This window comes from Phaenicophaeus curvirostris, chromosome 2 (genome assembly GCF_032191515.1).
Source record: "Phaenicophaeus curvirostris isolate KB17595 chromosome 2, BPBGC_Pcur_1.0, whole genome shotgun sequence".
Classification (NCBI taxonomy): Eukaryota; Metazoa; Chordata; class Aves; order Cuculiformes; family Cuculidae; genus Phaenicophaeus; species Phaenicophaeus curvirostris.
This window is the reverse complement of record NC_091393.1, coordinates 69,018,247-69,044,466: the sequence shown is the minus strand read 5'-3', so window position 1 is coordinate 69,044,466 and position 26,220 is coordinate 69,018,247. Positions and strand designations below refer to the sequence as shown.

At 34.4% G+C, this 26,220-nt stretch overlaps 1 protein-coding gene across 1 annotated transcript in view; it reads right to left on the bottom strand.

Annotated features, from left to right (window-relative positions):
* The window catches only part of FMN2 (formin 2), a 157,656-nt gene that overhangs the window by 50,010 nt on the left and 81,426 nt on the right, over nucleotides 1-26,220 (bottom strand). Inside the window, exons 9-15 of the mRNA XM_069850877.1 lie at nucleotides 19,916-19,977; nucleotides 12,895-12,986; nucleotides 12,614-12,743; nucleotides 11,521-11,667; nucleotides 10,035-10,094; nucleotides 9,731-9,851; nucleotides 50-142 (exon numbers count right to left, since the gene is read on the bottom strand). Coding sequence (XP_069706978.1) covers nucleotides 50-142; nucleotides 9,731-9,851; nucleotides 10,035-10,094; nucleotides 11,521-11,667; nucleotides 12,614-12,743; nucleotides 12,895-12,986; nucleotides 19,916-19,977 — 705 coding nt within the window. The remainder of the gene's footprint in view (nucleotides 1-49; nucleotides 143-9,730; nucleotides 9,852-10,034; nucleotides 10,095-11,520; nucleotides 11,668-12,613; nucleotides 12,744-12,894; nucleotides 12,987-19,915; nucleotides 19,978-26,220) is intronic.

Here is a 26,220-nt window from a genome sequence, read left to right as displayed (position 1 = left end):
CTTTCCTTTGAAATGTCATGAAAAGGTTAAGTGATGTTTCATTATTTACCTTGACTAATGAATTGCTCCATGCTGTCTTTGAAAGGCTGGAGGTGCTCTTCTAGTGATAGCTGATAAACTTTTGCTGCTTCTGTCTCACATGCTGAAATTAAAGTAACAGATTAGGATGACACATCACACTATGGACCTGCATACTGTAATAAAAGACACACTTCAGCTGATGCATAGTTAGTGAAACTGCTGGAATACATGCCTCAAACATACTACTTCAAGTACAAACACTATAATATATTCACAGTTATGCTTCCAGTCAAATATTTTTGACCAAAATATACAGGTAACTAATGGCCAGCGTGTTAGTTTAAATGAAGGTAGCAAAACTTAACAAAAGTATTCAATTGTTTTGAAGGAGAAAGACAAATTCAAGGGGCTGAAATGTACAGGCTGTGTTGATATCCCTGGCTCCAAGTGACAGTGCTTGTATCAAAACAAAGTTCAAATACAAAATGTGCATCTTTAGGCTGCAGCAAGTTGCCATTATTTGAAATAAATGGATCCTGCTTGAATCTGCCTCAATTTCCAGTAAAGGTACACACATTCAAAATCTGTATTTTCCTTGTTTACTCCCTAGGGTTTCTTTCAGTGAAGCAGGATTATTACTATGTCTTTAAATGCAGAAAGCATTTAAAAAAGCTTTTGAAGCAGCAAAATGTACTGCCATCATTATCTCCTGTATATAGAAAGGATGTCTAGAATTGCATCAATCCAAATATCTGCAGATGAGAACTGTTGTCTGATTTTAAAGAGTGAAAACAACAGGCAGTGGGCTCACATGTATCACCATTATATGCTCTAAAAATTTAGTTCTGTAATATCTGAAATGGTTCCAGGCGAGGGGGGAATTATTAAAAAAAAAAAAATCTGTTATCATCTTGCTCTTACTTCAGCAAGCATGAATTTATAATTTGGTAAATAATACTAGTTTCTAGTTGACAGCAAGAAACTAATGATCTACCTAAAAGAGCATGGTAGAGCAATTAAAGATAACACAAAGACAAAGATCCAAAGGTTCATTCATTTTGGCAAATGCCTGTCAGCCATCCCACTCAATATCTGTACCTAGTCATTCAAGCTAGAGCACCAAGAAGGTGATGGTAGTCATGTTCTCTTAGCTGTATAACTTGATTGACCTTTACTGAACTACTCACGTGATCTGCTATATCTGGGGCAAATCCTTGGAGAATGCTTTAGATCTCATAGAGATTAGTTAATAATTTTTTTCTCATAGTTGTGAATATACCAAACATAATCAGACAGCAATTTTTAAAATCCACGCATAGCGAAAAGCAGACTGACTCAAATAATTACTAACTCCACAGAAGCAAAGTAAGGCCAGGGTGACAATAACAATTTCAACTATTATTATTGGTTTTTTTCTAATTTTAAAGCAAAATAAAAATAAACTCTAGCAGATTTATAGGGAAAAAATAACATGAATAAATTTAATTAAATAATTATATTTAATTTAATAATTACAACCAGGTAACCCTACTTATGAGGCAATATAAAAAATATCCCAAACAACAAACAAACCTAAAAATCAGCACAAATACTGTCATATGGACAACCCTATAATATTTAAACAAGTTAGTCAAGACTTCTGAAATGGGAAGGGGGATCAAAATGACAATGAGTTTTCTTACAGCTTATGATAGACAAAAACGTAGCTATGCGCTGTTCTGCAAAGGAAGACATTCTAATGGTGACAAAATTTTTGTTACTCTTTTCTCCTATTCAGAAATAAGTGGCAATGCTGAATGAAGCTATAGAACCTACCATAACATTTAATATCACTGAAATTCCATACATTTTTCCAGACCAGGGATTACATATTCTTCACAGAATTACATTATATTCTTTTGAATTAATGTCTGCAACTCATGAAGAACTCCTGATCTCTCAGCTGATTTGGGAGAAGTGTAGATCTTATTAAGATATATAACCACCAAAAATCTTAGCCTATACTTATGTCAATAGCCTGAAGCAGTCCCTTTTCGATGTTGATAAGGAAATGCAGGGATATACTACCTTTTTTCTTCAGCTTGCTATGGAAAAGAAAAATGTGTAATATTTTCAGAATGAAAAGCCTGCTCATTAACCATTCAGATACTGGAATCTCTCCCATGGTTGATTTGTGCATGCATATATGTGGGGTGGAGGAAAGGGAGTGCAGGTAATGATAGCTTCGTGTCTCCAATTCTTAGGGTTAGGGTTTTTTTTGTTTGTACCCACACCTCTCCTTTTAAGAGACTAATATCAGTGATGTTCCAAGGAATGACAGTTCTGGGCAATTTTTGACTTGATTCTTGAATTATAAATGGTGCCCAAGTCATTTAAAATCCAAAATTTCTTGCTTTCTAGAAAGTAAGATATCATATGTAGCATCCACCCTTTAAAAACAGGACAAATTCTGTCATCATTACCATACTAGTATCAGTATTATGATGTTTAAAACAAACTAGTTCATCAACTGCTTTCTTCATTAAAGAATTAACAGGCCTTTAATCTCTTCCTAAGTTCTCCAGGGCACCAAGACCAGAATTATGGTCTCCCTGCACAGCCTGTTGCATACAGTACTCATTTATCATGTTCTGTAATTTGTCACCAGAGTATAAAACTCCACTATTTGGATGAGATATTGTTATATTGTTATTCCTCACTGTAACTGAAGAAATTGAAGTGCTTATCTTATGAAAGGGACACAAAACACCAGGCAGCTACTAATATTTCTGCCCAAGTGAAGAAATAAGATACTGAATAAATGTCAGTTTCAGAAGACTATCTATTAATAGTAACTTGTAAGAAATATGGAGGTGAAACATGAAAAAAAAAAAGAAAAAAGTCTATAAACATCAACAGTCTTCTATAGTTGATTTGATTTTCTTTGCCTCAGTTTCATACTCAGACATGTTTCTCTCCATGAAACAGCTCAGCTACATATTCCAAATATGAAAAGAATAAGTTGTCCAAGGGGCTTAGCTGTGATGAGTTTTTAAAAGTTTTGTCTAAAACAAAAGCTTGTCTATTTTTTGTCAACAGACTCACAACTTGCTCTGTTATTATCTCTCTTCCCAGAGGTTCAGTTATTCTCTCATCCTGGGAGAGGTGTACACAGTTGAAAATCTTAGACAATGATAGTACATTACTAAGCTCATTTTATTTTAAGCAAATTTTAATTTATTTTTTTTTTAATGAAATAACTGAAAGGTATTCAAGGCACCAGAAATGAGATTCATGTAGGCAGTCACAAAATCCAAGCACTGGGTAGGAGCTTATTTCACAATATGGAATTGCCCAAACAGGAATAAATAAAGTTAGTTCAGCAGTGAGGTGGAGTTTTCAGTTCCATATACTCCCAAATACACAGTCCTCAAGCACTGATCTTATTTGTTCCAAAGATCTCAAATCCTAAGCAGAAGTTGGTGTGGGTAGATACACCTCTTCTTGAGCCCTCTAAATAAATGTTAACATAAAAGCAATATCTCAACAATGGAAAAGACCAATAGTATATCTGATTTCACCTCCTCTTTCACTTTTCACTTCATACGATGCAGAACACTGTACATGATTTTTCCACAGAAGCAATACAAATGGATTCTCATGGGAAGACCTTCTAAATTTTGGCCAAATCAGACTGGTGGCTTTTTGCTCAAGCATATGCAGATCTCTCAAATATTTCTGATACGCAAATTGAAGTGAAATTGTGTTCAAAACCAGTTTAGAGACTTTCAAAATTTGCAATTCCAGCAGTATCCAATATCTTAAGAATCTCATTCTCTAATTCCATGTTAAAATACAATGAATTGCCATCTTTCAAAATACTGTGTTAGCTTACTTATTCTATTTTTTTTTTATTTAGGTTGATATAATAAAACTGCAAAAAATTTTGAAACAGCCAATATTGATTAAGACACATCTATTCAGAAAAGGAAAAGAAGTGTCACAAAATATTCTATGCTCCATAATAATTTCTTCAGTAACTGATTCTGGTAAATGATCCAAAATGCATCCAGTCTCAGTTTCAAAAATAGTTGTTTGACATTTTTAAAAAGGAAGAAAATGTTTTCAAGATTCAGAATATCTTTCTAACGCATCATTTCCCATTAGTCCTATTGGATGCAAAATTTTAGGCGCTGGAAGCACAAATCTCTCCTAATCCTAAAATATGCCTTTTTTGAACAAAAGGTGTGAGCAGATGATCAGCTGCTCCTCAGACTTACTGTACTGTCTTTGGTCAGGATAATAATCAGCAGCATGATATTTCTCTCAATGCCCTCAAAACAGTATAAAAAAATCCAAACCAAATGCAAAACAAACAAACAAAAACACCAAAAAACCACCCTAATAATTAAGTAAGTAGGACTGTGAATTATTTTGAATGAGTAATTAACAGATCCATTAGGCTGTTTTGGTTAACCACTTCTGAAACCACATACTTATCTATAGAAATCCTATAGAATTCAGGTGGATTTTCAAGACTGTAAAATGCTTGAGAATACAAATTACACTGAAATTTGATAGACTATTTTTTGTAAGCCTTTAAGGAAGTTTTGAAGTCATGTCCTTAATTTTCAGAGATTCTGAGTACTCAGGCTCCCACAAGAGATGTGCCTGTGTCCTACTTGCCTGAAAACTTTATAACAACATAACCACTGCTTTCACATGTTCCTCAGTGCTTTCTGGGTTCCTTGCAGCTGCAACCTGTGACTTTAAAAGAAAGCTTAGACTTTACCAAAAAGAAACAATACTGGCCTGAGCAAAAGACAAAATTCTGATGAACAAGTACAAAAAGAGCTCTTAATTTTCTTTTATTTATTTTTCTGGAATTGTAAAGACTTACACTAAGAACTGCTGAGTCTTCAAGGGCTTCCATAGACAGCTCCTTGTTTGGAGTTTTAAGGACAGTAAAATATGACTCACAGACTGACTGAAAGCCTGGCTTTAGTTTACATCTGGTTTAGGTTTAGGAGTCTGCATGCTGCATAGCTGCAGCAATTAACCCTTTCAATGACAGCTGAACAAACAGCTAGAATTTGTGGATGCACAGCTGTTAAAGAGGAGTCAAAATCAAAGATATAATTTGGTTAAACGAACAGCTGTTTCTGTAATGGTAGCCTGTACTGGTAACTGTAGGATTCACCAAAACTGCTCATGTTGATATATTATTTTGTTAATAATTACCTTGAGAGATTTGGCATTTTATTATAGAAGACTGAAGGCATCTTTTCATCAGACTATAGGTCTTTAGAAAATCAGATCTATCTCTTAATTTTGAAAAACATTCATCCCCATTCACATCAAAAACATTGACAAAGAGTAACAGAGAGACAGACACTTCAAAATGTCTTAAAGCAAATTCTTTAAGAATACAACTTTTTCTCTGTTTCAGCGTTCTCTCCTGCAGCACAAAAATTAGGAAACATGTATTATTCCAATTTACTGTTGGGCATTTCTTGGAACATACTTTTTAAAATACAAAGTGTTCTACAAATGTCTAATGCTTTAGAAACACTTTCAGTCACACTTATTCCAAATCAGAGAGATATGATGAGCTACACAGCCTAGTTTCTTATCGATGGAAAAATTTCAATGAGTTGTAAACACTCACAGTAGGAAAACAAAGCATCACTATAAAAATAATACTTAATCATAATATTCATTACTTGTAATCACTTTTCAATCAAACATATTCAATATGACAGTATTATGACATATAAACAAGTACTGACTTCAACTGAATTTTTATAGCAGTCTGCATTGTATAGTATTATTCATCTCTCCAAAATTCTACTACTCAGATTTATTTTGTTTCTAATTCCCTTTTAGCTGACTTTCAGTGAAAGTTTTGCAGTAAGTGACAACTGATGAATTATTTTTTGATTTACAAGAATAAACTTACTATTATAAATCTAAAATGTTAATGAGTAGACAAAGAACAGCTTCTAAACAGTTTTAGCTTGCCATAAGTGCGTCATAAATACTGTAAGTCTCACTGCCATCTCACTGCCTCAGTCCTAAACTAAATATATCTTGAAGAATTTCATTGGCCACAAATCCAACATCTTCCTAAACCACAACTGTACCTCCAGATAGTGTCACAGCAGAGAGAGGATTAAAACATTAATTGATTCAATACACATTTTCCTCTTCTTTGTGCCCCACATCTAGCATTCTGAAATGCCTAGAAAAATATACAGATAATACTAGAAATACAACACAGGTCCTAATCAGTGAGTCACACACTGCTCTTGTGACCCTGGATGCCCAATTTTCTTTACATGGTGAGTTGATTTAAGTCATGTGGCAAGTGCTAAAGTTTCTTCTGTGGAATGACATAGGAACAGAAGTCATTGCTTGGCATGACTGCATCAAGGAACGTTGCTGACAGCCAGGAGAGATCAAAAGCAGATCAAGTTGCTTAACAAACTATATGTCACTGGAGTCAAAAAGGCTAAAGTGGAAATCCTGGAGAGCTGTGAAATCTGGGAGCAACAGATGGAGCCAAACTCACTTCGTTTGTTAGTAAAAAGATCTACCTGTTCTTTGGTCTTCTACAAAACAAAAAGAAAATCTAGTATATAAACCGTATCCCTGGGGTCTAGTATTATTTTAAAAACAAAACCCGAAATGAACTATTTGCAAGTTTAATATTACACGGTTAGTGTAGCTTCCACTATAATCTATGGGGAGATTTTTTTCTCCCAGTTTTTAAAATATTGTAATTTTCTGTCTTAGTAATCTTGGAACAGGACACAATGCTTTCTGAAAGCCTTTTGGACTTACACTTTTAATCTGAAAGGAGACTCTCTTTTGTAACATTTACAAATTGCTAGGCATACAATGCATAAAAATTGGAAGATGGAGAAGAGCCTCATCAGTCAAAGGGAAACAAATCACACAAATTTGAACATTAGGAGTTCTTTTTCTTTTAAAGCAAACAGCATAACCACTTCTTTAATACAAACATAAGCCCAAACTCAGAGCTGTGAAAGAGCATGATGATGAAATGGTTATATAGCACCACAAAAATTTATACTCACTTGAGTCTGTGTATGCTACTGATCTATTTAAATAGAAAAATACAGCATTGGTGGAAAAAACCTGCTAATGTTATGGCTACAAAATCTTATTATTTTATAATAACTTTCCTCTACTTTGCATTTTTCTTGTTTTTTAAGCCACACCACAATGTTACAAAAAGATCAATCTGGGTTGAAGTTTACCTTTCAATAATGATCATGGAAAGTTTCTTAAGACAGAAATAAAATATCATCAGAAGCTTTTGTACCTGGTTGAATGAATACCCTCTTCCTGCATTGTACTAAGCATGATCTCACTGTGCATGGTTTGCACGGTATTTGAAACTACCATGGACAGAATACCTTTAAACTGGTGATACTGCCTGCATCAATGTTATGGGTGATTTTCAGATTTTGAGTGATGAAGAACAAAACAAACACACAGCTCACACCCTTTCATGAAATCTCCTATCTAATTACTGATAAAAACAGGTCCAGGGTTACAATCTGCATCTCAGTACAAAAGTGGAATACATTCCATCTATTTCTATGGCTTTAAAGTTCATGATAATCAATATTTCCTGGGAATATCCAATACTCATTTACTCTCACTGACTTCAAAAGGAAAGGACCATATTTAGGATTTTGTCTAAAGTTGCTCAGCGTCTTACAGCTTTGCTCCTCCTCGATCATTTAATGAGGCGTTTGCTGGCCATAGTAACTCACAAGTTTCTATATGTGCATTAGAAAATCTAGTAGTGTAATTAAACTAAATGCAGAGGAAAATGACTTTGCAGTCATTCTATCCATTCAGCTAAAACTTGTAGTCTGTTTTAAAAAGACTGCCATCAACTTGGCTATTCTGTCTCCCTGGAAGCATTGCAACAATTAAGCTGTTGGAATAGTCAGAATTTTTAATGAGTGCTCTTGCAGTCATAAGATTTTTTAACACAAATTATTTCAAATTTAGGACGACAATTTTCTTTGCAAGAGAGTGCCAATGCAAAGCATTTTGCATAACTTGGAGATAATAATGCAATCAAGAATGAGATTGGAGACTGATATTAAAATTGTCACTTCATATCCAGAAGGGGACTTACGCTGTCCCCACTGTGTACCAAAAGAAATGGGGAAGGAATGAAGGTGCCTGCAGTTATTCTTCAGTTTTATTAACTACAGAACAGACTGACAACAGTGACTCCAGCCTAATGGTTGGACTGGAAGCACAGGAAGAATTCAATTGCTGTCTGATGGCAGAACAAAGCGTGTAATTTCCGTTTTTACAGAACTGTGCTTTGATCACTGCGCACTGCAGATTTATTCCATAAGAAATCTATGCTTGTGTGCAGGTTTCAACCTCAATCTAAAAACATTTAACATTTTGACTATGTAAGTACTATTTTGGAGAACCTGCAGAGGATAATGTCTGACCTCACGCACATTTGTAGGCATGAACCTGAATTCAAGTATCTTTCTTTTCTGTCAAACCTAAGCATGTTTCTTCTCCTTGTGCAAGCCTGGAGATCAGCCTTCAGATAATCCGAAAGTTCCAAGGTGTACAAAAATAAATTTTCATGGCTGAACTGTGGGATTTTTGCCCCCTATATTGTTTAGGGGAGCAAATGGAAGATGTTGCAGTTCATGCCTCAGTATCGCACAAAGTGACCTTGATGTAACTTTAAATATTATCTCTAATTGTTTAAAATAAATTTTGAAACTTCCAAACAGAAAGCTCGGTAACAACAACATCAGATATCATTTGGTAACTGTGTTATGTTTTTCTTTTCATAGAGAATCTTCCATTCTAGGTTGTTCAGGGACTAATAGTTTACCAAACCATTCCTCGGTCTCTAGATGCATAGCACCCAAAACCAGCAAGGTAACAGAAATACCAGAATTCTTTCACTTCTTTATTTGAATTCTTGTCTCCAAGATTCAGCGTAATGCTACATACCTGGCCAGCCCACCAGTGACTTCTAGCAAAAATATTGAAGATCGTGGATATTAGGTGTTATCTGTGAAAACTGTACTCTTGTCATCTTAAGCTTAGTGTTTAGTTCCCAATGTTATTGAGAAATCTGTTACACGTGATAAATATTCTTTCTTAAAGTCTAGCAAATACACCTTATTTTAAGCTTGTTGAGTTCATTTAAAGAAATAGTTCCACAAGCATGAGAAGATAAACCTTCCTCTGCAAATTATACTTCAATTAATTCAGGTTATTTCAACTGTTTTTAACAACATGCCAACTACATTATTTTATCTGCTTGATAGTATTTGGAACGGATTATCAATCTTTTTTGTCACGTGCATGGTCCAACACTTTGCAATACTTTCTGTGGTGAGAGACTTGCTGAAATCAGTTTGAAAAAAAAATCAAGCTATTTTTGGTTTGGTTTTAAAGCAAAAGACTTAACCTAACTGGTTTTATGTTGTTTATTTTAATAACCCAGAAGGGGTTATCAACAGAAAATAATGAACCACTGTTTAAAAAGTAATAAATAAGCAAATTAAGAAAAAAAAAAGTAATTGAGGAGTCAAAAATACACAACTGGTTTTATGCCATCATCTAAATTCTCAAAATAAACAAAAAAAATAAAAGTAAGATATGTTGGTAACATATAGTTAAGAACTAATCTAGGGCTCAGTACCTCGCAAATCTTTCTTCATTTTGCGGAGATCTTTTTGAAAGTCTTCAAACTTGAGTTGTGAAGCCTGGAAGAGATCTTGTGGGTCTGGAAGAGGAAAGATGCACTGTTCTTTTCCAGCATCCTGACAAAACCACAAATGAACAGTTACACAGCGCTCTCGGGGATTTTTTATATACTAAAATATAAGACTGAAATCACAGACAATATTTAAGCACATTTCTTCATCTCAGCCAGTAGAACAGTAAATTAAGTAAGTTGATTTTCTTAACCTGATTTTAAAAGAACAAAATAAATTCTCACTCACCTCATCAAAATTACGCAAATAGTAAGAGACAATGTAAGACAGAAGACTTCTGCTGTTGTCCTGTGTGGAAGAGAATAAAGTTTGTTGTGTTACTGAAACTTACGGAAATAAAAAACAAATTCAGAAATGATAATTCATGTAAATTAAATATTTAGTCACAAATAGAGAAAATACTTTGTTGATCTGGTGCCTCCAGTAAAAATAAACCACCCTGAAATACCATTTAAAGAAAATAATAGAAAAATGTGTTACAACACTTGTGTAAGCCACTCCTGATATTTTTTAAAATTTACCTGATTGTAAACTGAACCCTTATATTCTGAAATTTCCCAAGAAGGAAAAGAGAAGTGGTTTCTCAGTTGATGTCTGCAAATTGTTTGGCACCATTCGGATCTTTTTATTAATCTATAACTGAAGCAAAATTAAATTAAAAAAGAAATTATTTTCCTAAATTAACTTGTGGCACTTTTGGGGGCCTTTGGGTGAATTTTCTCATTATTTCCCCTCTGTAATCTCTGTAATGAAACTTCAGCAGAAAAAGCTTTGATTTGAAGAGGATTCTTGACATAATGATGTTTTGGGATTGTTTCATAAAAGTATATTGTAAGAATTTTTGTGACTGGTAAATAAACTGATGATCTACAGGGTTAATGGTTGTAGTACTTCCAGCAAATTACATACTAAAGAAACATCACCAAATCAAATTGAATGTCCCTGTCTAAATTCAGATAAGCCTTTTCCTCATAGCCATAGAGACTCAAAGATTATTTTTCCCCTGTAAACAAAAGCAGATATTTTAATATAATCCCAATCAGAATAACTAGTGCCAAAAAACCTGCTGCTAACACACAAGCTTCAGTTTAGCACTGTGCGAGAAATAAGACTAATCATTCCCCTTACACAGATGACTACACTAGACAAATCTTAAATCAACAAATACTTGCTGTGTTTAGTCTTTACTCGAGTGGGTCTGTGGTCCGATATTAAATGTATGCTTTGTACTCATGATGTATATAAAGGATGAATTTGGGGTTATCTCAAATGCTCAGGGTGCCTATTCAAGCATTTTCATGTGATTTTTTTTGCCTCACAAATATGTTGAATCAGCGTTGAATCACAGTCAACTTTTATTTTACAACTGCTTCCAGTTCTGTAATAAACCTTTTAAGTCTAAGGATCATGATATTGAAAAAGGTAAAACTATGCAGTGTACCAAAAATCGAATACATATCAGATAGGAACTAAGCCATAATTTAACAGATTGTTTGGGGGTTTTTTTATATACAACAATGAAAAGAGAGTGTTCATTTTCATATTTTTAAAATATATCCGACTCCGGAAGTGTGATCTGCTAAGTACAGTAACAAAAGAATTCCCTTTGACATACCTTCATGTGTTTCATACCATTTACACAGAAATGGAGACAAAGTAATTTTCTGAGTATTTAGCATTCTCAGGCTTAAAGCAAGTCTAGAATCAAACTTACACTGCTCTTGACATCTTTCAGTTTTGGCAGGATATCTAGTCCAAACCCATCTGCCTGTCCTCGTGTCCTGTTTCCACCATTCATGTAATTTCCAAAGGCAAGAACCAGACCCAGGACCTGCATAACTCCTGACCCATTTTTCAATGTCTACAAAGCAAAGAGAAACAATTGTCTGTTTGAACTGACAAAATTATTTGCTGTCAACAGTATTACTGACAAACTCCTCTTGATACTGTGTTTAGAAATAATGCTTATACAAAGGCTCAAATACAAGGAATTAGCAACCTTCTACTGCAACAGACAGAAGAAGAAAAAAAACAATATGTAATTTATTGTAAATTGAGCATGTTACCTCCAAAATAGATACTCAGAAAAAAAAAAATAAAAAGGAAATCTCTACAATATTTTCACAGATGATTGGTTGAGAAAAACAATAGTAATTCCTTAACTGATGTTGATATGGTGAATGTTATATTTAATTTAGGGGAGAATTCTGCAATGAGTTCAAAAAACACCCACATGGAACAATTAAAATATTTTATCAGTCAAACAAAGTATCTATTAAGTGGTACAATGATTAAATAAAATATTTCAAACAGACATGTTGTCTCTACCTAGAAGAAATTATTGGAATATTGTGGTCCCATGCAAAACAAATATATTGCCTTAAAATGCAGGCTCCATCAGTATTTTCATAGCTGATGTCTATCTAATTGATTTTAGGTATCAGTTATTACTGAGTTGCATACTTCCAAAATACTGGCAAACATGAGGTGGGATCAACTGGCATTCATTGGAAAGGAATGGAATGGTCCCTATAAAGGTGGAACAGTTTTCTTTAAGAAAAGGAGAAGGTACACTATTTTCCAGAAACTGATACACAGTAACAGCAAAAATGCTATATGGTTCAGTACTAAGAACTAATCTTAAAATTCACTTTGATGTTGAAATATAATCATAAAACATTCTACTCTGCTATTCTTCAGATTTAATAAGTACCTAAAGTAAATAAAGAGAAACCTTTTGAAATAAGGGTACAACTTAATAAGATGAAAAATCAGAAATTTAGATTTTTTCACAGAGTACAACGTACCTCACACAGTTTCTGTAACAATTCAAGTTTCCGACGGATTGAACAAATGCTTTCTGAAAATGTTGACTGAAACAGGATGCAAAATACACGTTCTGAAAAGTTGGGGATTAGTGAGAGTTCATAGAGGAACCTATAAGAGTGATTACAGAAAATTATATAGGTCACTGTCAGTAGGTACAGTATTTTTTTTTATTATTATTATAACATCTCTAGATAGTCTACTATAGCAGGGAAATTTTTCTGAAGGGAGCAAAATTGTTCTTTCATAAATATGTTCTTACTGTTCTGGCTTATCCAAAGACTTGGCATTTTCTTTTTCCTTAGTTGTCTTGCTATGCTTTTCTATTTTTTCTAATTCATCTGATTGTGCTCTCTAGAATAAAAGACACAAAAATAATTAAAAGTGTTAATTGATAAACTAATGAAAGAATGCAGATAAAGATGCCCTTGTAACAAATAACATTCATAGATTTTGCCTTTCCCTCTAGCATCTGCTTATGGTAAAACTACATAGTCCATAGAGTTGGTTTAAGTACACATATATCTGATGGAAAACGGAACAACGTTCAACTAATATTATTGACTAGTAGTAACCTGCAAAAGATTTATTTATGCACTGAGACAATAATCGTCACTCCCACTCCCGTTTCTTTGGCTGTTTATAAAGTCTTTGGAGCAAAGAACTTGTCTCTTCAGTTGTATTTCTCTTTCCAGTTCTGTCAGGTAGCATTCGTTGTGATCTGATCTCTAAATATACATTGAAATAATGTCTTTTTTTAAAAAAATATATGAAAATACATTTGTATTGTTTACTGCAATTTAAATTTTATTTGGTGGTTGGAAAACACTATGGAATAACAAATTAATTTATAATGGACCTACCATACATACCATAATACATGAGAAGAACTGCATACTTCTTTGGAGTAAAATAATTTTCATTTTTATCTTAATAAGCCAAAACAATTACATGTAAACTGCCTAGTTTCTTGGAGAACCCTGTAGAACATAGTGTGGTCTTTTCTTCAGTATTCCAATCAAAAGAAACAAAGCCTCACTTCTTTCTGTGTTCCATGCTACATGGAAAATATTTTTTCCAGCTGCAGTACTGGAAAATTGAATAGCATACGAAGAACTAAAAGGAGATTGGAAATCTCTCATTCCAACTCTTCTTCTGATACCCATAGTGGTTTTCTAAATAGGTTCAAAACACGAACCTGTGCAATAGTGAAAAAAGTGGTAAATTTATCTACCTTTAATAAAACACTACACACATTATTTTATTTACTCCTCCACAGAACCTGAAGACAACAACAGAAAATTAAATTCAACTAATTTAATAATGCCAAAGCATCTGCACATGCTTTTTCACAATTAGCAGAAGAGGTATGGAACTATCTCAAATCATACTGCCACAGTTCCATCAGCAATTTGAAACCAGAAAGTCATGTTTAGACAGTTCTGGAGTTCAACATCTTTCCATGTGAAAAGGGAGAAACTAGTGACGTGAAAGAGAAAGATGAAGAGATTGAAGCAAAAGCTCTTCACAGTTTCTCTAATTACTTCAATAAGTCTGGAAATGCCTGCAAGGTCACCTGTCTTGAATAATACACATCCTAATATTTAGCCAGGATATCTGTGGATGATCTTCAATGGTCATCATCTCTAAAGTAGTCTGATATTATCTATTAAATGCTGCAACATATAGGAAATATTGTAATTTTTTTTCCTATCAATAAACTTTGTTCTTGACACTAAGAAATTAAAACGGTGGTAGTATCTGTATGACTGATAAATAGAATAGTTGAGATTTGAAGGGACTCTAGAGATGATCTAATTAAACCCTTTGGCAAAAGCAGAGGCAGCTACAGCAGGTTGCTCAGTATCATGTCCAGCTAGGTTTTGAATACCTCCAAGGATGGAGACCTCATGACTTCTCTAAGAAGCCCATTCCAGTGTTTGGACACCCTTGCAGGAAAAAAAAAAAAAAAAAAGCTTCTATTTTTAAATGGACTTTCCAGTATATCAATTTCAAGAGGCCTACTTCATCTTGTCTTTATGCTGGACATCTCTGAGTCTAGCTCCCCAGTCAGGTATTTCTACAAACTGGTAAGATCCCTCTGAGTTCTCTCTTCTCCAGGCTGAACAATACCAGTTCTCTCAGTCTCTCCTTGTACGATGAATTCTCCAAGCCTTTAATCGTCATCGTGGCCCTTCACTAGACTCACTCCAGTATGTCCATGTCTCTTGCACTAGAAAAGCCAGAACTGGACACAGCCACTCCAGATGTGCCCTCACTAGTGCTGAGAAGAGGAAAATAATCAATTCCCTTGACTTGCTTGATCCTTCCTTGATCTGTCTGTGTATACTGTATAATACCTTTTTTCAGTTAAGAAGGGCTAGACTGAGACTAATTTACCAGTTTTTAATTTTAGTATATTGGCAGTGGCCCGTTCAGAACACCTAGCTTCCTGGATTCCCTACACCAGTATCACCTCAGTGTGAGAAAAACCCGGGGATATAACATCCAAATGTATTTTTCTACAGAAAGTTTCTGTGACGGCAGGCATAGGACACACAAACATAATTACAGTAGTAATTTTTTCTCATATACTTCTATCCTGAGCGGAAGGAAATTTTCAAGACACTAAGATCAGAAAATCATATAAATTTTTAATCTTAGAAGACTCATCCAGATATGGAGTGAGGACTAGGAAAGATGCAGCTAGTTGCAGATGTTTTCACTTAAGTATTGCAGATGCTGTTGAGAAGACTTACTTTTAGTTTTGTGTTGGAGAGCAGGTGTAAGTGGGAGATTTCTTCACTTCATCTAGAATATCTTTACCCAATGGAAAGTTAAAGGAAAAATAAAGCTTCCATTTCTTTTCAAATCACAAAAAAACTCTCTTGGCAATGGATAAAACTGCAGATTTTGGAAATCAGAAGGGCACCAAGTGTGACAACCTTGTTCTAATGAATATGTTGTCAGAACCATGGAAATCTAGGTATGCAAATGGCATGTACAATACTCTCTCTGCTGGCCTGCTAATTGTAGTGAAGTATTCATGTGCTTATCACAACAATCTATTATGCATTCATGCTCAAGCTGTTAATGTTTCTCCATCAAATTCCACAAGCAAAGCCTAGGCAGACTCACTATTCTGTAATACACTATACCCAGGCTGTGTATACAACAATAATACAACAACCTAGCATTATCCACTCATGGATAGGCCTGAGTAAAATTCAAGAGTTATGGCTTACAATCTTCACCAAAAGCAAGGTCAAAGTAGATGGTGCAAATTCAGAATCAAGCCTACATTTCAAGTCCCTGATTTTGACTCTGGTATTCAGAATTCTGATTTATGAGTATTTTAATTTACAACAGAAAATCAATAAGGCTGCCACCTTCTGCACAGATAGTATTAAAGATTATTTCTCAAGAGTTTTACCAGTTAGCTTCAAATTTAATATTGATCTGTTCTCTAATTTGCAGTTGGATAATAATAATAAAAAAAAAGCTTTTATATTACCCTCCAACATTTGTGCCAAGAGAACATATTCACTAGGTACGTCTCATGCAAGTTATTAATCTGATTGCATCTGTACCTCTTTGAATGGCACTACTGTTGTTTATCCTTGAATTTTAGCTATTATATAGCATCATAAATGGAACAAAATAGCATAATTTATCAGAATTTGATATTAACTGTATCTAAAAATCAGACAGCATAAGTCTGACAGAAATAACTGCAAAAAGCAGTTTATGTTTTCCCTGTTTTGCCAGAGTATAAACTTATGAAATTTGCTGAGACCTAATATAGGGTAAGGGCCATTTTCCTTTTTCCCCTACATAAATCATACATTTCCCAGTTGGTCTTGGAACAGAGCCTTAGCTCCACAATTAGATCAGTTTAAATATGTGTAGTTTTTTTAATTTTGGGGTTAATTTTTTGGGTAACTTGATTTTCAAAGTTAGTTACATATTTCAAACGTATTGAGTAACATGTCTAAAGAATATTGTCAAAAGTAGCTGAAACAACAAGGGTACATAGATACCCAGATTAATAACAGCTATTACTCCTTTGAAGCTAGGTCATATATCAGAAGTCTGGTACAAATCAGGTCCCCTTTGCAAAAAAACATGAAGGCATCGCGTATTAATTGCCAGTTTTTAAATAAATCACAAGATAAAATTGAGAAGATTTGAATCTTAATAGCAGAACTATTCATGCTTCTGGGTGCCTTTGTCTCTTGCAAATGGCAATTTGACCTAAGTCTTTCAAAGACAGAGTCAGGGTGGACAATTTACCAGGAGTCAAATTAGAAAAGTATGCATATTTCTTTTAATAATGTAAAGAGATTTGAAAAGGGAAAATCCATAGGTAAAAGATAAACTTTGATGCAATTTTTTGATCCATTTTCGAAACACCTATTTTCACAATATAGTAAAAACACAAGTGGGAGCTGGCTTATCTTATTTCCAACAGTGATATTTTAGCCACAGCCACAACTGCTATAAGGCTACCTGTTTTCAAAGTAAACACTCACTTATTGGCAAGCTTACATTTGCATTTCTCATCTAAATCAGTATGGCCTAAACACACAAAACAAATTGACAACTCCACTGAATTTTATCTACCTTCTCCCTTTCTAATCATAGCTGCCACCTGAAAGCATTGCTATTAGGGAGTTTGTAGAAGTACATAGAAGTAACTGTTCTACAAGTACTTTTAACTGTTAAGACTCTCCTGTTAAAACTATCTATGAATACAAGGCTGATTATCAACACATATTTAAATAACTTTTTATAAAGCAAACTATACAGCCACATGTAAGAATTATGTGACTGTACCCTATAGTGTTGCAGCAACGAAGTCCTTCTCACTAGATGCAATACCACTTAATACTATTAAATAAATTATTGAGGACTTAAGTCTTTGGTGGGGTGCGGGCTTCTTTGTTTATAAAAAGTCACTAAGATACATACAGTAACTTCGTGGTTTAACAAGACTTTAATTCCTCGGTAAACAGGAATTGAGCCCCTGGGACTTTGGCTTTTGAAATTACGGTGTGTTTAGGTTTGGAAACTGCCCAAATTTCATTCACATTTAAGAAGAGAAAGCATCATACCAGACATGCAATCAGGAAAAAAATGATTACATTCATAGAGAAGACTAAAACAAATGCTCCCATATGTTCCCCAGAGATCAAATAGAAAAGCTGAGAAATAGTATAGTGGTATTTAAATATCCAGCAAAAAATGCCAATCCAATAAATAAACCCTAAGAACTGAAATAGTAGCCAAATGAGGAAAAGTTATCCCCACTACAACACAAGATGAGACTGAGAAATAAGGGAGGAGTCTCTCTGGTACCACCCACTGCTTATACTTTTTTATTGAACAACAGTGTTATAATTAGTGAAACTACCAACAGAAGCAAGTACAAGGTCATTTCTGACCAAAGACTTAAAGTAAAAACAGAAAATAAACATGAATTTAAAAAATGCTTCTTTCAAGAAATAGTTTTATGAAACAGGAGAGCCAGGATTAAAGCTCAAATCCACATATGAAACTCTTTCAAAATAAACTGGAAGTTTTGCTCTTTTCAGTTAATTTGGGGTTTTTTTTGCTGTCTCGTACCCAAGCAAATACAGTGATAAAATTGGGCTGATCTGTTTTCTGTTCAAAGCAAAGGAATATATTATAATAGTTCCGATATTTTCCTGTGAATCCCAAGTTTAACATGGTATTTTCTTCAATCAGAACAATACTTCCTAGACATTTTCTGTAATTAGTGAAGGTGTTGACAAAAGAAACACAATTGTACTCTGTTATTTCAATGAACTGTAAATTTGCAGATAATCCATGATACCAGAAATCTGAAGTATATTAGAGACAACACTGGTACATTAACCACACAGGATGACTATTTTTTATAAACAAAATAGAAACGTCTTATGCAATATAAGAGAAAGAAGTTTGCAAAAACTGATCATGAATACAGTATTGATTCCGTACTTCCCATGACACAATCTTCTCGCAGTCAGGGATATATAAATATAAGCAGAATATATAAGTAATATAAAGAATTACTTCAATTTTTTACATGCTGAAGAATGTATGGAATGGGATATAGCTGTGCTGTGTATGGGAGCAGATTAAAAAATAATGCAAAATAAAAACAACTTGAGCCAAATCTGAAATGCTATGGCATAGGGATGATGAGTGCTTAAACCAGAAAGATTTAGGAGTAGTTAGAATAGGTTTCCCATTTGACCATTATCTACCTGAGCAATATTGAGTAAATTAATTCTTCAGGGATGAAATAAGAGTAGAAGTGCTTCTTAGTTCTTGCCAGATTTCTAGGTTTTGCTTTGTTTAGCCATTTGGTTGGTTGTTTATGAGGTTATTTATGAGAAATTTCATAACTCAACAAACCATTCCAAAGTAGGCCACAGAAAACTACAGTCCAAGAACAAAAAATTTGAAAGGTGTAAAAGTAATTAACATATCAAAATTATTACATGAAGGAAATAGAAAATAGTACACATTTCCCTTCAATGCCATTCTGTGGCTCAGAGCTTTACATTTCAGATTTTCAGGTCTTCAGGACCTCCATTTATTCAGGTGGTGTGCTCAGAGAAGGGGGTAATGCTCATTGCCCTCAGCTGAAGGCACAAACATGCTTCAGAGATCCACTTTTTTTAATTTTACACGACTAGCTTTCTAAAGTTTTAGAACAAGCCTGAGTATATTCAGAATCCCCAATTTTGAATACCTAGTGGCCAAACACTCTCTAGTGATTAGTACTAGACACATTCATGAAACCCCTGGCATTTTATACTGATTTTTATTACATTAGGTTAGAGCAAGCCTTTTCCTTTCAAAGAATTCAAATTATCTTGGAGGAAACCCTGAAATACTAATAATTAAAAGCTACAGTTCAACAAATAGAACTACTGCTGTGAATAAAACAATATTTTTTATTGAACAGTGTCATTACATCAGTGAAGTTATAAAGGGAAGACAAAGACCTGGAGTCCAAGGCCCGATACCTATTGATCAATGACTGCCTCACCCACAAAGAAAAAAAAAAAAAAGGAGCAAAGTCAAACAGACAATGGCAATTAATATAACTTAAATGCTTATCATTATTTTCATTGCTTTAGGGTAAATAAAATAACATCAAAATAGAACATATTCTACGAGCTTTCTGAATATTACTGATACAAACCAAATAGACCTTCACATGGATCTACAGTGTTCCTATATTATATGGACTTCCTCTGATTACTCACATTCTCATACAGGGCTTGAAGGGTTTCTAGGTCAACCACAGAGTTGTCCAAGTTCACAACAGCTATGAAAAAGACAAAAGAAAAAAAAAAGAATTAGTTGTCAGGATGATAATCCAGCTATGAAAGAAAGACTGAGCACAATACCCAGCAATGGTTTTTATGACCTACTGGTCATACGGCTTAAGGGGTTTAACTTTATTAATGCCTTGAATAGTGCTGTTCCTAAGACTATGGTCTAGAAACCTGGTAGAGCCAGGTGTCGAGTGTTAAAGAATTCATCTCCCTCCCCCCAAACACACAAACATGATCCCACGAGTATGACCATAGCCAGAGATCAGAGATAAGCTTTACATTAGACTTTCACGGTCCGACTGAAAGCATTATAAAAATTTGTAAATCTGCACCACAGCCACACACACACACTCACACAACAAAGCTCATTCCTGTCACTGGTTGGCTTCAGTCTTAAACTGATTAATCCATAAGTCAGCCAGTTAACTTCAAGACACCTGACAAGGGTCAAGTCTTCTATGCACTAAGCCGACAGGTTTAGCACAGATACAAAAATATGCCTTTCCTACTCCCAACCTATTCTGGCGCCACACACCTATAGTTCAAGAGCACAGAGAGTGTGATTTCCATTTACCCAACCAGGGGAAAAAAAAAAAAGTCATTGAGAGGGGCATGCTTTTAGGGACACAGCCCTGGCTCCTCACTTATATTAGCAACATTTCAAGAGGCACAGGAAATGCTTGCACAAACTATCAAAAATTATTCTTACCCAATATAAAGAATCATTTTAAAAACAGTACTTTTCAGTCCCACTTCCCTGATCCAGATTTAAAATCTTGAAAGATATTTAGAATGTTGCATTAGAAGCTATGTGATCATAATAATTTATTTTTACCACACTGTAACAATCTTCTTCCCCTTTCCCCCTTCTTTAATTTGTACCCTCATTTTGTAATGGTGTATATGCATGAGTGCGCACACGTACATACACACTTCTCCAACAACTAGAATAATCTCCTAGGCAAGATTAATCTAGAAAATGCAACATTGACCAGTGATAGAAATCCATCATTAGGTTAATTTATGTCCTATAAATCTATGTCCTTAACTGCCACAGAGAAACTCTGTGTATACACCTAAAGACTACAGATAACATAATTTAAACTCATCTGTTTCCGATTGCTCTAAAGCCTTTTCAGATACAGCTCTGAGTCTGGGACCCATCATATTTCCCCTTTCCAGGCCTGAGACACAGTTTTAGTTACAGTATAAGAAAATTATAAACAAAGAAGCATGGATCTTGATTAAACTAAGCAGGCTACACTGTATCTCTACATAGATCATGAAGCTAGATTTTAAGACGGAAACAAAAAATAATCAGGATTTTTTTTTTAATTTTCAGAAATAATATTAAAAATTTTTCCCCCACTTTCCTTTACCAGAAAACAAGAAATTCTGAAAGATATCAGCAGTGTAACCGTTAACAGTTCAGGAAGCAACATAGTTTTTGTTTTGTTTTGGGGGAGGGGACGCATGAAAAAAAATCTGCTACTAATTATTAAAGATAATTTTAAAACTCCATTCTCTCACCCCAAGCATAGTGATTATTGCAACAGAGACTTAAAGATGCCTTCTCAACAATGTACTATCGTGTATGTTGTAGTTGATAATCCCTGTTGCTCAGCAGGACTATCTGCATGCTTAAAAACACACCAATTTTACCTAGTAGAATTGACGACTAAAATTAACATGCAAATAGAAACTGCGACTACACCATTTTAAGAGCTCTACTTTAAGAAAACACACATGTCAAATCCTATCTACAAACAGCTTTATTAAAACCAGGATATATTATGAAACTCAGTTTGTATTATCCCTATATTTGAGCATTCTTGGGCTTATGCAATGTTTTCATATATGAACACACTTAAAGTCCTTTAACTACTTACATTGAATTGTGGCTCCCTGCCCTACTCCCCTCCCCTTCCTTCCAGAGACTACCTACTCTGGCACTAAGAAATATGACATAAGTTCCTGCTCTGACTTTTGCTCAATGTTAAGATCACCCACGGATTACTCAGGGAGCAACAGAACACTTTTGTTTGAATGCTTGCAGGAGATAAGCGACCGCCTGGCAAACACAATGGTGCCAGGTCTGTGTACTTTCAAGAAAATAGGTATGCAGAAGAGTGTACATACTTCAGGGAGCCGCTTAAAACAAATCCGTCTGAGACAAGGACTCAGAGAAATTAGATCCTAGCATATATGTTTCAATCACCACCCCCCTCCATCCCCCCTAAGACAAATATATTTTTATATATTTAATTTAAAAGTGTATATGTTCATAAATAGCGTTGCAGCATCTCACAAGGATTTTTCAATGTCCACCATAGGTTTATTCCCCCCAACTCCAGGGAGGAGGTGAGCTTCTATTTCTTGAAGGTACTGCAGGATTGTCATCCAGAACATAACTGGCAAAACAAATCACAACTGTTGCATAATCGCGTGTCCATTATCTAGACAATGTGAACTGATAAAAACAATGGCATTTTCTTATGCAGCCAAGCTTAGTAGCTAAACATCTCTACAGTCTGACTACACAAATATCAACCCAAAGGACAGCAAAATAACAATGAAAGATATAGACAAACATTGACTTTCTCATATGAAAATATTCTGAGCTATGCTAAACATTTGATGCAAACATCTGGAGAATGGTTTATAATAGTCTTGTAGTCGCTGAATATTTTCATCCATGTCACGATTTCAAGAAGTAATATTTTTGTTTCAAAGTTGATATTGCCATTTCCTGGTCTTCAGTACTACGAATAGCTTTTTAATAGCTTGCACATCATCCAGCCTTCCTGATACATTCATAAGACAGAGTGAAGAATATCTGTTGGCTTTCACTCTAATAGAAACAACTTTCTTTTAATCACATCAGACTAAGGCATTTAGTTCTTACCTTCATGATTTCATAGTTCTATTTTCTTCATTGCTATTGTCACTGCTGCTGATATAACCATTTAACTAGCACCAGTTTCAAGCCCTAATACTGAAAAATTACTTGAGGTACATATATAAATATGATTAAATCAAATTATGTCCAGATACACAGACAAATATGAACAGATAAAAATAAAAGGGACTACACACCAACGACTTTTTTTTTTTCTCCAAGCAAGCAGTGCTAAACAGATGATTACAGAAAATCCACCCAGTAAAAAGAGGGGTTGAAGAAAAATCACAAAGGATTGCTTGACATTAAAAAGGTCAGAGGAGAGGAAAGAGATTTCAAAGGATTTGTAGCCAAAATAAAGACTTCAGGAATCTCTTGTTGGTCTTAAATTTTCCTGATATTCTTACTGTTTTTGTTTCCATCCACACGGAAATTTAAACTGGCATCTTTGAGACAGAAATTGAATCTTTCTTATGCAACTGCAAAATATAAGAGTTTCAGCAGAATGGAAGTTTCCATCCCATTCTGTATTTCTACAATATAAATTGCATAAAAACCGAATTATGCAATCTCACAATAACAAATCAATTTAGGTAGTAGTTTTGAACTGGAAGGACAATAATGTATAGAGAGACAAAGACTTACTGTAGTTAGTAATATCAACTAATTTGAAAGCTTGGCAAGGTTTGAAAGATGCTTCACCTGACAGAAGGATAAATACTGCTGCTAAAAAAAAAATGAGATTAGTGTAAAGCACACAACTGTATTCAGAGGCATACTTGAACTCTGAGAACAGATGAACTCTATCCCATACACATAGAAGCTAATTTAGAACACAGACACAAGAAAAAACAACACACACAAATAAATTCAACACTGAATAATCACCACCGACATCTCTTCAGGGAAATGCAGTATGCAACCAAGTCACCAATAAGATAGAAGTTTTTGCTAGCAACTATAATCCTGAAGAAGAAACACATGAGAAAATACCAGTAGGTAGTTGGAGAATGCACAGTGTATTCTTAGGAAGACTATAAAAGGAAGTAGCTGTAGGTTTTCTATCGTTAGACCGATTGTTTGTTGATATTAAGAACCTGTACCTATATTACAGAGAAATCCCAAGCTGTACTGATATAGAATCTCAAAAGTGCTATATAATTTTGAGGCAAAACTGCAGCATTGAAAGTTATTCAACCTTCTAAAATGTTTTCAAGTAACGATACTTGAAAAATTCATGACATGTTCATTTTCAAATATCTAAAAAGGATATTTGGAAGGAAAAAAGGCACATATGTAGCTGAATAGGTCAAGGGTGCCAAATTATATGATCTTCCTTGAATGGTTATTTCTGAGTTAATGAAAATAAAAAAATAGTTTCTCCAAGAATAACATACAGGTAGTAAACTTCAAATGGTCAAACCCTAACATCATCAGAAAACTAACATACTGGCAAAACCTTAAGCAACGGTAAGTTCCAATATAAGAAACTAGAGTCAGACAGTATACAGCATGATCAACTTGTGACACATTTCTGAAAACAAATTAGAGGAAAATATCAAATAAACTTTTTTGTTTGTTCACTGAATGCAGAGTGGAAGCCCTTGCTGACAGATGTTTTTGGAAGAAAATGCAAGAACACCACAGACGCAAATACAAGCAATCCAGACAAAAAATTCTCAGTGTAGACCATTTCCTCAGGTTTCTTGGAATGACTGACAGCTAAACTGCTCAATTCAGAAGTAGAAGAGAAAACATCTGCCTCGATATTCTCATCAACGAAAGAATCAAGAGAGCCTCAGAATATCAAAGTGCGGTGGCTTCCTTTGCTGCTATGAAGATTATGGTATGATGCAATATCAAGCCACTTGCAAAGTAAACCAAATTTAAATCCAACTTGATATTTACACTTATATTTAAAAATCAACTAAACTGCAATATTCGCAGTCTTTTATTGGTTGCATAGTAACCCTAGAATTTCAAAATCCACTATTCTTTGCTCTTTTTCTTTTTTTTTTCAAGTGAGCTTATTGGCATTATTCATCTAAGAGAGGCCTACTGTACAAGGTCATGTTTTTGTCTGTGATACTTTCAGCAACTTAACAGCTACCACTATCCTCTTGGGATTCTTCTTCATCTCCAATAATAAAATGTTAATCTCCTAATGCAGAAAATTAAATCCAAAATATAGTTCTATGAATAAATATTCTTTTTACATAAATATGGAAAATGCAGTAATAAAATCAAATATCCCCGTGCTAATGGGAGCTGCAGCAAAACACACAAGGATCATGAGCATATGAATTTTTAAAACCCTCAGAAAATAAATTAAATAAAAGGCACATCTGACTTGCACAAGTTGAAGAAAAAAAAAACCCTGTTGATAATTGGTTGGTAGGGGATAGCTGCACTGAGTAGAATTAGAATAAGTGAAAACAATTTCATATTATTATCTACCTGCTTGCCCTCAGTAACATTGTGATACGTTTATCTGTTAGCAAATACTCTAACCTTCTCACGATGAAAACTAAGTGCACAAAGAACAATGGAGATTGGGTCTTCAACACAAGTACATACAACATGGATCAGAGGCAAGAAACAGCACTTAAAACTGTTTGCACACAGTTTGACTATGGCAGTAATTCACCTTGATCTAAAGCTTGCATAACAAACCAGAACAGTATACAAAATTAGTAAGCAGAAGCCATGGAATAAGCTTAGCTGTTCCTTCAGATTGTTTTTAAATACCTACAAGAACATACACTCACATTTCTGGGAAGCAATAAAGAATTGATTAAGAATATGCATTTGCAAAATGTGAGGTAACAGAAGACTTCATCAAAAAGAGCAAATCTTTATTATCATTTTTTCTACCTATTCTTCTCTTGTAAACACAATTCACTTTTTCAGACATTTCTCCTTAGTATTCTTATTCCCTAATGTTTTGTCTCTAATATATACTGATAAAATGGTATTCATAGAGCTTTTTTGCATGCATATAAATATATATATAAACACACATACAACAAACTATATAACTAGATTTTTTTATATATAGGTGTATATATATAGTTAATATAAACAGTTACATACATTTCAAACAACTGCCTACTATATTAAGGACAGCAGCTAGTGATTATGTGAAGCCTAACTTCATATACCTATACAATTTGTTTATAAAAACTGTGCAAGTTCAGTTCTTAGAGAACAACTATATTTTGTTTGACTCAGAATGTCGCCTTCTTGTCTAGGCAGGAAAAAAAATGGAGACCAATGCTGTAATCCTTTCAGAATAAAATGTTTAAATACAAACATGATTGCCATTGTAGACTGT